The sequence below is a fragment of the Bombina bombina genome, chromosome 9, assembly GCF_027579735.1.
Source record: "Bombina bombina isolate aBomBom1 chromosome 9, aBomBom1.pri, whole genome shotgun sequence".
Lineage (NCBI taxonomy): Eukaryota > Metazoa > Chordata > Amphibia > Anura > Bombinatoridae > Bombina > Bombina bombina.
Genome location: NC_069507.1, coordinates 148819552 through 148832181, shown reverse-complemented (window position 1 = coordinate 148832181; position 12630 = coordinate 148819552). Strand labels below are relative to the sequence as shown.

Here is a 12630-nt window from a genome sequence, read left to right as displayed (position 1 = left end):
AAAGAAAGTGTGGGGACTGATAATTAGCAAACCTAAGAGGACTTTTTCTTTGCTGGGGTTAATAGTTTTTTATTTTACCCTAAAAGAGCAATCAAGAATCAGTAGATCAGAAATATATCACATTGTTTTACTGCTTGTTTTAGTTTCCTTTTAATGTATTTCTTTTATTACTGTCATTTGGGGAACAGCTGATATCCACAGCTGCTTTACCGTTGGCAGTTTTGCATGTGCTACTGTTTCGTGCTGCTACGTATAATTAAGGATTATGCTTTTGACACACTTGGCAAACTCTGGTCAAGAAAAATGTGTAAAAATGAAAAGTTACATTGGTATTAGAGAGATTATATGTGCTTCGTTCTCAAAATGTCTTGAAAAAACAAAACTGACAATACTATTAGGATAGGATGCTTTTTTATTTATTTATTTATGTTTTTTTCACAAAAAAGAAAGAAAAAAAGGTAATTAAAAAAGCCTGCAGAACTAAGATATCTTACTCATATGCTAAATCATTTGGAAGTGATGCACCCTATCTGTTAAAACTAAGTAGAAAATATCACATGAACATCACTATGTTAAAAAGGGAGATAGTCTACCTCACAATTTTCTCAGTAGCCATATCCTATTATAAAGGGACTTTAGGAAGCCAATCAGACTTTTAAAGGAGTGTGGCATGTGTAGATCAAATGCTTGCCGGCATGAAAGAAATCAAGCGAAATCTTCGGGGGTGTCTCCTTTACATCCAGAACCCTGCATAGCTAGATAAACAGCTCTCAAGCTAAAATTTGCCTTTCTAAAATTCATTGAGTGACCTTACACTACTGATAAGATGTCTTAGATAATCTCACCAGAGATAAGATACTTAGACCATTGTTTTTCAACTGCTGTCGTCTAGTTCCCCCAGCAGGCTGATGGGTAAGAGTAGGTTAGTAAAATAAATAATAAAAAAGAGGGCGCAAAATAATGCTTAGAATACAATAATTGAAAGAATATAAATCACAGGAACAATAAAAAGAATAATTTATTTATATGCTAAAAATGAACTCAGACGTCTGTGAGTTTGTAACAAATGCCGAAGGCAAATATATAGATATAAAATCACAGTAGTACCAACGGATTAATATACATATGCACAAGCAAAGATCCTATAATCTTACTGATACCACTGTTAGGAATGTAATGAAAAAATAGTTACATAATAAATGTGTTACAAAAAAAATTTACAATCTGAAACTTAAAATCTTATATCACCATATGAACAATGTACTGGCCAATGTCAAAATATCTCATATCATATGAGGATTGGGAGTAGATGAAACGTTTTATATATATACCTTACCTTAGATCGATATTAGTTGTTACCTTAATGCCGTTATAAGGACTCCCACCTTGAAAGTGGTGTTAGATGTCAGCATAGTGGTGCTACGTAGGAGTATTTCCAGCCCCTCCGTATACATTAGCACTAGGTACTATGCCTCTTGTGGGGTCTCTCCGTAGTAGAACGCCAAAATCTTGTCTACTGCTGCTGAGAGATACAATACAAGTAACCTGAGCACTTAAGTAACCGGAGCAATTAACCTTGTATACAGCATTCTATAAACTACTCTGGAGATCACGTGACCACTCAAGGCAAGCTGTGTATCAAATCGCCAAACAGAAGCAGCCGTTTTGGTGTTCTACTCAGGAGAGACCCCACAAGAGGCATAGTATCTAGTGCTAGTGTATACGGAGGGGCTGGAAATACTCCTACGAAGCACCACTATCCTGACATCTAACACCACTTTCAAGGTGGGAGTCCTTATCACGGCATTAAGTTAACAACTAATAACGATCTAAGGTAACATACAATACCGCACTGACTTTGCTACATACACATCACGAAGGATGCTAACCGTCTCTAAAGAGAGATCTAAACTGTTTGGATTACAAGTATATATATATATATATATATATATATATATATATATATACACACAGTATATATATCAATGATTGTTTCTTAAGCATTAATTTGCACCCTCTTTTTTATTATTTATTGTTCAAATCCTATTTTCCAGCATAGAAGGTGCTGGTTATAAGAGTGGTTTGATACTTTGTTATCTCGTCTAGTGCAGACCCTCATACCTACTAAGAGCAGGTTAGTAACCATGGTGCTACTGATCAGCTAATTACTTCCCCTGTGCACTGGTTCAGATATAATGAAAGCCTGGCCTGTTGAGGGTATTTGAGGACCATGGTTGTGAAACACTGCCTTAGATCATCCAGCCCACAAACATTTTATTTCCCTCCAAAGTTTAAAGGGACACTGAACCCAATTTTTTTTCTTTTGTGATTCAGATAGAGCATGCCATTTTAAGCAACTTTCTAATTTACTCCTATTATCACATTTTCTTAATTCTCTTGGTATCTTTATTTGCAAAGCAAGAATGTAAGTTTAGATGCCGGCCCATTTTTGGGGAACAACCTGGGTTGTCCTTACTGATTGATGGATAAATTCACCCATCAATAAAGAAGTGCTGTTCAGGGTTCTGAATCCAAAAATTGGCTGGCTCCTTAGCTTAGATGCCTTATTTTTCAAATAAAGATAGCAAGAGAATGAAGAAAAATTAATAGGAGTAAATTAGAAAGTTGCTTAAAATTGCATGCTCTATCTGAATCATGAAAGAAAAAAAATTGGGTTCAGTGTCCCTTTAAGGAAGTTTACTATTAAATCTTGTGAGTTTATAAGATCCCGCAAGAGATCACAGTAAACCAAAGTGTGAAGTTAATACTGAGCATAATGATTGGCTGATTGGCTGATAGTAAAATGAGTAGCTGAAGGAAACTGCTCCAATTGCACTCTGGTAAGAAGAAAAACATTGAGGTAAAATATCTTCCTTTTTTAACACAGAGATGTTCATGTGATACTTTCTAGTCAGCTTTATACCGAAATAGCAACACTTTCAAGTAATATAGCACATGTCCCTTTAAGCTGGTAGTTCTAAGCTGAATTTATCTAATTGTCTATTATGAGAGCCAAATTCCCTCCTGATGCTTTTAAAGGAACACCAGCAATCAAAGTGTATTTGAAGGATGCAGACACTTTAACATGACTAATTTAAAAATATTTGGTTGCATGGGGGATTATGGGGTAATTTGTTCATTTTCAAAGGGACAGTACATTCAGTTTTTTTGCTCCTCCACATAAAAAGCAACATTATAACCCGTTTAAAGCAAGGCATAGTAAACATTTATAAAAAAAATTGCAGAATTATGTAACATGATGATAGCCTTATAATTTATTGTTACATGTTAAACTCATAATATGTTACCCACAAAGTTTACTTACGTCTAAAAAAAAAAAAGGGGCTCCTTTTCAAACACTGCGTCACAGGCTCACTGCCGGCTACATCAATGGGATCGTTGTAATTAGACAGTGATTAGACACTCTGTGGTGAAGTCAGTTTTAATTTTTGTCTCATAAGCTGGACTGATTGAAGTTAAAGGGACAGTCTACACCAGAATTTTTATTGTTTAAAAAGATAGATAATCCCTTTATTACCCATTCCCTAGTTTTGCACAACCAACACAGTTATATTAATACACTTTTTACCTCTGTGATTACCTTGTATCTAAGCCTCTGCAAACTGCCCCCTTATTTCATTTCTTTTGACTAACATCCATTTTAGCCAATCAGTGCTGGGTCACTGGAACTCCAAGTGCATGAGCACAGTGTTATCTATATGAAACACATGAACTAACACCCTCTAGTGGTGAAAAACTGTCAAAATGCCCTGAGAGAAGAGGCGGCATTCAAGGGCTTAGAAATTAGCATATGAACCTCGTAGGTTTAGTTTTCAACTAAGAATACCAAGAGAACCAAGCAAAATTGGTGTTAAAAGTAAATTGGAAAATTGTTTAAAATCATATGCGCTTTCTGAATCATGAAAGTTTATTTTGGACTAGACTGTCCCTTTAAACTTAAAAATGATAACATGGGGCTGTTAGGGTAGCATTTTATTTATATTTATGAATGTTAAAAAGGCATGATAATTATATAATATATAAATCACTTTAATAAAATTAAAACATGTAAGGTAAATTATAAATGTAACATTTAAAAAAACTCAGCACTGGAATTTATAAAATATTAAACATTAGCTGTAAAATATTTTTTAAGATATTGCTCTGAGTGACCCTATGGATGAGCCATAATTGATACATCAGGCCAGACAATTGTAATACATTTATTTATTTTTTAGGAAGCACGTGTTCAGCTGATGTAAACGTTTTCATCCTAAGGATACATTATAGTTTATGTATTTATACTAACATCTTGTTGTAGATGGGCCTGTGACAGTGGGGATGAGTCTGGATATCGCCAGCATTGACACAATATCTGAAATTAACATGGTAAGAATCTTCTTATAGTTTATTATATGTCTGTTAAACATAGTCTGGATACAACGAGTTGAAGCTACAGATGGCTTAAAGTTATATGAATTATTATTTTTTTGTTTCTTCTAAAATAGAATATTTAAAATGTCTTACATTTTTTGTATGTGTTTTAAAAAAATGGAAACTATCTGAAAAAAAGCTATTTTTGTTATTTATGCTTATGGACCTGTGTCACTGTTCACTAGACATGTGCATGGCGAAAAAATTCGGTTCGGTTTGGATCGATTTAGATTTTTTCGAATTTCGGTTGGGAGCGATTTTAATTCGGAAAAATTTGAATCAATTCGGTTCGGATTTGTTTCGGATTCATTCGGATTCGAATAAATTCAGTTCAGATTTGTTTCGGATTCATTCGGATTCGAATAAATTTGGCTGGATTCGGTTCGATTCAGTTCGGAAATTCGGTATTTCGGTAAGTGTTAGGTGGGATTAGACTAGTATTATGTACTGTACATTAGGTGTAACCCATAGCAGAGTGATATAACCTAATATACTGTACAATACTAGTGTAATCCATGGCCATCCGAATCTACCGAATAAATCCGAATAAATCCGGATTTATTCGGTAGATTCGGCACTATTTTAATTCGGAGATTCGGTTCGATCCGAATCTCCGAATTTTCCGAATTTCCGTATCGAACCTAACTGAATCGCACATGTCTACTGTCCACCAGTAGAGCTATGGGAGCTTTCCTCCAGTAACCAAAGTAACAACTTTCATCAAGTTTTCCAACCAGTAAACAGCTGTTACTCTAGTACAGCAATCGTGAACTTTGGCACTCCAGATGTTTCAGAACTACATTTCCCATGATGCTTAGGCACTTTGCAGTCCTGTTGAGCATCATGGGAATTGTAGTTCTGAAACATCTGGAGTGCCAAGGTTCGCCATCATTGCTCTAGTACTTCCTTTTAGTTTTGTTAGCCGGGTCTAAACCTAATTAATTTATTTATATATATGAAATGATTTTAAGTTTAATGTCGCTTTAATTACTTAAAAAAAAACAAAAAACAACTAAACAATGAATTTGAACCATTAGCTTAATACTAAAGAAAGTATGGTTTGGAGAGAAATTGTGTAATAAAAAATGGTAACTTAAAGGGACACTGAACCCAAAATGTTTCTTTCGTTATTCAGATAGAGCATACAATTTTGAGCAGCTTTCTAATTTACTCCTATTATCAATTTTTCTTCGTTCACTTGCAATCTTTATTTGAAAAATAAGGCATCTAAGCTAAGGAGCCAGTCAATTTTTGGTTCAGAATCATGGACAGCACCAGCACTCGTTTATTGGTGGGTGAATTTATCCACCAATCAGCAAGAACAACCCAGGTTGTTCACCAAAAATGGGCTGGTATCTAAACTTACTTTCATGCTAAAGATACCAAGAGAATGAAGAAAAATTGATAATAGGAGTAAATTAGAAAGTTGCTTCAAATTGCATGCTCTATCTGAATCACAAAAGAAAAAATTTGGGTTCAGTGTCCCTTTAAAATGCCTGTAAATGGACATTAATCTTTTCTTTCTATTGTGTAAAATTTTGCAGTAATCCCTATGCATTTTATGGATGTCTTTTTTTTGTGAATGTCTAATTATATTTTATATGAACATGTTTTATAGTTTAAAAGTTATTTCATCATTTTAACCAAACTAAGAAACTTTTTAAAAATAAATGTGAACAAGATTAACAGCTCCCCCAAAAAAAGCCAATATAAACTTCACGATGGCAAAAATAATTTTTTTTAAGACTGTTAAATTAAATATAAAAAAAAAAGAATAATCCTGTAAAACAGGTGCAAATTTTGATTTGGCTGGTAAGGGTTTTCAGAACAAAGTAAATGATGAATTAACTAGGTGAACAGTTATCAGAACCTGTTAAAAGATCATATAAAATTCAAGTTCATTGATGGGTTGGATTGGAGTGACTTTGATTTTGAAAACCTTGTGAACACCTGTTCAAATAACTGTTCTAAGAGAATGAAATAGAGGCCATTAGATTTTAAATGAACACTGTACTCAACTTTTTCTAGTATTCATAATATAGAATAGAATATAAACATTCTGGGCTAGATTAAAAGTGGTGCGCTATTTATCACTTTTATTGAAATATGAAATATTGTTTAAATATTAATAATAATTATTATAGATACTTTAAAATATACATATACTGTATATTCTCTGGAGTTTTTGTAATATTGTAGTACATCTATAATAATTATTTACATTAATTATTAATTTTTTCAATATATATATATTCTTCAACAAACTACAAGAGGAGAACAAGGACCATCAAAAATTTCCTAAGGCCCTGTATAGATAGGGAATCAAGCACTCTTTTTTATAAAAATAGCTCAAAAGTGTAGCTAAATTAAACAAATGGAATGAATCTCTGACCAGTACAATCACAGAGAACAAAAAATAATTTATTAATAGTACAGAAAGAAGTAAATCCTAACTGTCCAAACATAGCAATAGGCCAGTTGTGCGCTGGCCTCGGGTATATGTTAGCAACACAAAGTAAAGTATGTTGAACAAACAATATAGTACATGTGGTCAATTAAAACCCTGAAGATGTGCACATCATAATCATAATATTGGCAAAAATACAATCCAAAGACACCTAGTACACTGCTACACCCAAGCTGTACACGGTACCCAAGTCAATACAAGGGATAATTACCGGACAGGTAAATTTTTAGGGATCTAAGTAGTGATAGGTGCTTTGTAAAGATTTCAGGAACAATAATAATGGCAGTATAGCAACAATTACAAAGAATTACATACAAGTATGAAGAATAGCTATTGCAATGGTTATTAGCAATAAGATAGATAGTGAGTTACATACAAGTATGAAGAATAACTGTTGCAATGGTTATTAGCAAAAAGATAGATAGTGGAACATAGTAGTACATCTTCCATAATGAATTGCCTCAGTACAGCAGTTACATAGAGAAACAGCAGTTTACATAGAGATGCCTGCATATATTGAGATAAAATTCTCACAAGAGTGTATTGCTGAAAAAAACAACCAAATCACACCAGGATGATTTTCCACATATAGCGGTATTGTTTTCAGCCAAACTTAGCATAAGTCCAAGGTATGCAAAATGGGATAAGTGCTGCCAAAGCTGCATGCGTGTTAGTAAAGCATAGTACGTCTTATTGCTGAAGATGTTGTGTGAAAACAGCAAACAAGCCAAATGAGCAGTGGGAGTCAGTCCAGGCTAACCCCCCATATTGCATGTGAAAGCAGCTATATTCCTATGTTAAGCCGTAAGCATGCACTTATCTGATTCTGGAGGTGTCCACAATTGAGGAAGGAGTGAATGTTCCGAAAACGTTCACATTAAAACATTAAAGATTGCTGTGTTAAATCCAGAGCGTGCAATCACTGGACTTTGTTATATATATATATATATTATACCCCTTTGCAGTCAAAAAAATGGCCATATACCCTTTACCTTTGAACCCTTATAGCTTTTTTTTATTAATATTTATATGAATAATTTTTTATCAGATAGTGTTTATATGAGTGTAACAGTATATTTTAATGTATTTATGTTGTGTTTGGTGCAAAATATTTTTTGCCCTAACCCTTTATACAAGGTCTTCAGTCGCGCTAACCTTGACGTGTTTTATATTCAATTGCGCTTGTGCAAACATGTTTACTTTTAACTTGTAATGTGTATGCAAATTAACGTGCCCGTGATATTCTGATATCGCATGCTAACGTGCTACTCATTTATTTATTTATTTATTTATTTATTTTTGTCAAAAAAAAAAAAAGTTTGATATTTAAATTGAAACTAATACAGCTGATAAATGGTTTATACTAATGTTTATTGGCTAATATATTTTTTCTGCTAATGGCTAAGATTTTAATGTAATCATTCAAATATTGCTTTTTAAAGTGATGTTAAATTCTAGCGTTTCAAAAACACTAGGATTTACCATCACTAAAAATAAACTTAACCTTCGGTTATCAGTTTAAAAAAAAAATGATGAATACGTACCTTTATTTCACTGCAGCTTCAGTGCTAACCTAAGCTCCTCCAGCTGCCCACGGCACAGCTCAGTTTTTTCAATGCAGTTACGTATCCACCTCTTAGCCAATAGCCAAGCTTGCCCTTCAGCATTATGCCGTTAATACTGATTCCAGAAAGACTTACATTGAAAACACCAATATTTAAAGGACTTAAAGTGCAAAAAGAATATGCTGTAATAAGTTATAGCATTTTATTTTGGCGCTACTGCTTATATATCATATGTATTTAAAGGGACAGTCTACTCCAGAATTTTTATTGTTTAAAAAAAATAGATAATCCCTTTATTACCCATTCCCCAGGTTTGAATTACCAACGCTGTTATATTAATACACATATTACCTCTGTGATTACCTTGTATATAAGCCTCTGCAGACTGTCCCCTTATCTCAGTGCTTTTGACAGACATGCAGTTTAACCAATCAGTGCAGGCTTCTAAATAGCTCCATGGGAGTGAGCACAATGTTATCTATATGACACACATGAACTCGTACTGTCTAACTGTGAAAAACTTTCAAAATGCTCTGAGCTAAGAGGCAGTTTTCAATGGTTTTAGAAATCAGTTTGAGGCTACCTAGGTTTAGCTTTTCAAACATACCACCAAGGGAACAAAGCAAATTTGATGATAAAAGTAAATAGAAAAGTTGTTTAAAATTGCATGCCCCATCTGAATCATGAAAGTTTAATTTTGACTAGACTGTCCCTTTAACCCCTGCAAAGGCTCTAGTTAGGTATAGTCTTGGAGTAGTTGAAGGTAGAAAAAAATAAATGAAAATAAAATAATCTTTAGTTTTATTTCTTTTCAATCTCCACTCTACGGCCCCAATTTATCAAAGGGCTTGCGGACCTGATCCGACACTGCGGATCAGGTCCGCAAGACCTCGCTAAATGCGGAGAGCAATACGCTCTCCGCATTTAACATTGCACCAGCAGCTCACAAGAGCTGCTGGTGCAACGCCGCCCCCTGCTGACTTGCGGCCAATCGGCCACCAGCAGGGAGGTGTCAATCAACCCGATCGCACTTGATCGGGTTGATTTCAGGCGATTCCTATCAGCCTGCTCAGAGCAGGCGGACAGGGTTATGGAGCAGCGGTCTTTAGACCGCTGCTTCATAAGTTCTGTTTCTGGCGAGTCTGAAGACTCACCAGAAACATGGCCCTTCAAGCTCCGTACGGAGCTTGATAAATGGGCCTGTACAAGTTAAATAAACTGCCTACTCTATAAAGTATTTCAATTCTGGATCATTGATAATATTGGATACATTTTATGATATTTACATGATATTTTTGTTACATAGGATTACACAGCTACAATATTTTTAAGACAACGATGGACAGATGAACGACTTTGCTTTGAAGGCAACAAGAGTTTAAGTTTAGATGGTCGGCTTGTAGAGTTGCTTTGGGTACCAGACACCTTTATAGTGGATTCAAAAAAATCCTTTCTTCATGATATCACTGTTGAAAATCGACTAATAAGAATTTACCCGAATGGAACAGTGTTATATGCATTAAGGTAAGGTATAAATGTCAATGTCAGTAAGTAAATAAAAAAATAAAAACAAAAACTGTAAAAATAAATATCTACATCATTATTGATCCTGAAGTGTAAGGCTCTAAAAAAATACCACTTTAATGGTTGTAAGTACTGGCAGGAGTTTAAAATGTTGCACAACAATTAAAGTGACATTAAACACTTTGAGATGGTAATATAATATGATAAATTATATATATTATATATATAAAAAACTCTGCAATATATTTTAATTATTTATTTTGTCCCTTTTTCCTGTAACTCCATTCTGAAATTGTGAGCTTTTTGTTCTTATCTTTTAAAAATGGAAGTACAGAACACTGTTATATTCCACACAACCATTGGCTGCACACTCTAGTGACCTATTTATAACTGCCCCTAATTGGCCAAAGCAGAGTTAACCTAAGTTACAACATGGCAGCTCCCATTGTTTTATAGACACTAAAACTTTTCACTTATATTGTCGCTAAACAACTAATGAAACTTTAAAAAAATACATCTACATGCTATTCTTAGACTAACTTTTTTTTCCAATGCTTCAATCTGTCTAGCATGTATTTGGTGTTTAATATCCCTTTAAGCATGTGTGTGTGTAGCTATATAAATAATAATATAATATAATAATATAAGTAATTTTAAACAACTTTCCAATGTACTTCTATTAAAAAAAATGTGCACAGTCTTTTATATTTACAGTTTTTGAGTCACCAGCTCCTACTGAGCATGTGCAAGAATTCACAGACTATACGTATATGCATTTGTGATTGGCTGATTGCTATCACATGGTACAGGGGGAGTGGAAATATACATAACTTTGAAATTTGTTAGGAAAAACTCTACTACTCATTTGAAATTCAGAGTAAATGCTATTGTATTGTCTTGTTATCTTGCATTTGTTGATTATGCAAATCTACTGTGTTTACTGGTCCTTTAACTTATTTTTACAGAATTCTACAATTATTTGTGAAATATTTTCATTTTTTCATTTTTGAGCTAGCTGGGTTGTGGTCATATTACAAGTTAAAAGTAAAGTTTTTTTTCTCCAACGGTAACCCAAATTTTGCTTTAAGTCAAAAGTTGAAAAAAACCTCTAACACCCACTCTCTTTTGCAAACACCATGACATATTCCCAATAGCGCTAATCCGACAAGAAATTATGAATATTTAAAAATATGTTCTATTAGAGAAAGAGGAGAGAGGAGAGAAGAGAAGGGAGAGAGAGAGAGAGAGAGACAGAGAGAGAGAGAGAGAGAGAGAGAGAGAGAGAGAGAGAGAGAGAGAGAGAGAGAGAGAGAGAGAGAGAGAGAAAGAGAAAGAGTTATAGAATTATCTATTTATAAATACATTAACCATATTCTACTATGTGTAGAACATTGGAATGTGAAATATTTACAGTAAATACATAATTAAAAAGTTTATTAAATATGAATATTACATAAATATGCTTTTACATGTTTTTATCTACTTAACGGGAAAATGTTCCAATGCAGTTATATATATGTCTATATATATGTGTACATATATTAATGTTTTTATATGTGTACACATGTCTGTAAATACATATATACACATATAGATACATTAATACATATTTCCACATATGCTGTAAAAACATTAATACATATTTACACACGCACACACACACACATATATATATATATATATACACACACGCACATGCATGTTTAGACATGTATATATATATGTATCTCAATGTTAAAGCCCTTTGCCTGGCTTTTTTTCTAATACCCGAGATCTCATATCTTTGAACCCTTATAGCTTTTTAATACAATATTTATTTATTTTTGGAATAATTTTTATTACACATTGTTATTTTGAGTGTAAGTGTACTTTGTAATGTATTTTTGATGTGTTTTGTGCAACTTTTTTATTTCGGAAAACAGTTAACCACAGCTCTGAGATCGTGGTAAGGATTCTAGCGTACATCAAGATTGCACTAGCAATTGCGATTTCGCTCGACTTGTAATAGCACAAAAATGTTTGCCAGCCTCTTGTAATCTAGCCATAAACCAGTAGAAAACCTGTTATTTTTAGAAAAATAACACAAATATAATACTTGGTAGTGCATGGAAAATGAGAACACAAATCCTAGTTTTACCAAATGTAAGGGAAAAAAAGTGTTTATGATTTCACACACAAATAATTAATCAAGAAGTTAAATCATAAGTTCATATTAAAGCTGTATTCTTTGCTTTCAGTACAAACGCTTCTGTTATTATTGCAGGCTGACTGTCTTTGGACACTTGTTGGAAATTAAAGCTTGTTTTTGCTTTCTGTTCTGAGCACTCGCAAAACAACCATAGCTTTATATTACAAACATATTTTTATTGTGGTTAAGAACTAGAAGGTCTCTCAAGTCCCATTTTCTTACCTTGTTGCTGAAGTGTATACATAATTAAATTTTAGGAATGCCTTATGCATATTCCAGGCATTTATAAATCACTTAACATTCAAACTAACCCTGGTCTATAAGGAGTTAACATCCAAGATACCCCACATTTAAACACAATTAACTTCCTCAAGAATCAAGTTTTTAGCTGTCAGCAGTTTTAGCTGAGAGTTAAGCCATAAATGATATATCAGAGACATGGAAATGCTTCT

At 33.6% G+C, this 12630-nt stretch overlaps 1 protein-coding gene across 1 annotated transcript in view; it reads left to right on the top strand.

Moving 5' to 3' along the window:
- LOC128640464 (gamma-aminobutyric acid receptor subunit pi-like) overlaps positions 1–12630 on the top strand; it is a 191897-nt gene that overhangs the window by 74022 nt on the left and 105245 nt on the right. The window contains exons 5-6 of the mRNA XM_053692943.1: positions 4322–4389; positions 9773–9990. Of these exons, the coding sequence (XP_053548918.1) occupies positions 4322–4389; positions 9773–9990 (286 nt within the window). The remainder of the gene's footprint in view (positions 1–4321; positions 4390–9772; positions 9991–12630) is intronic.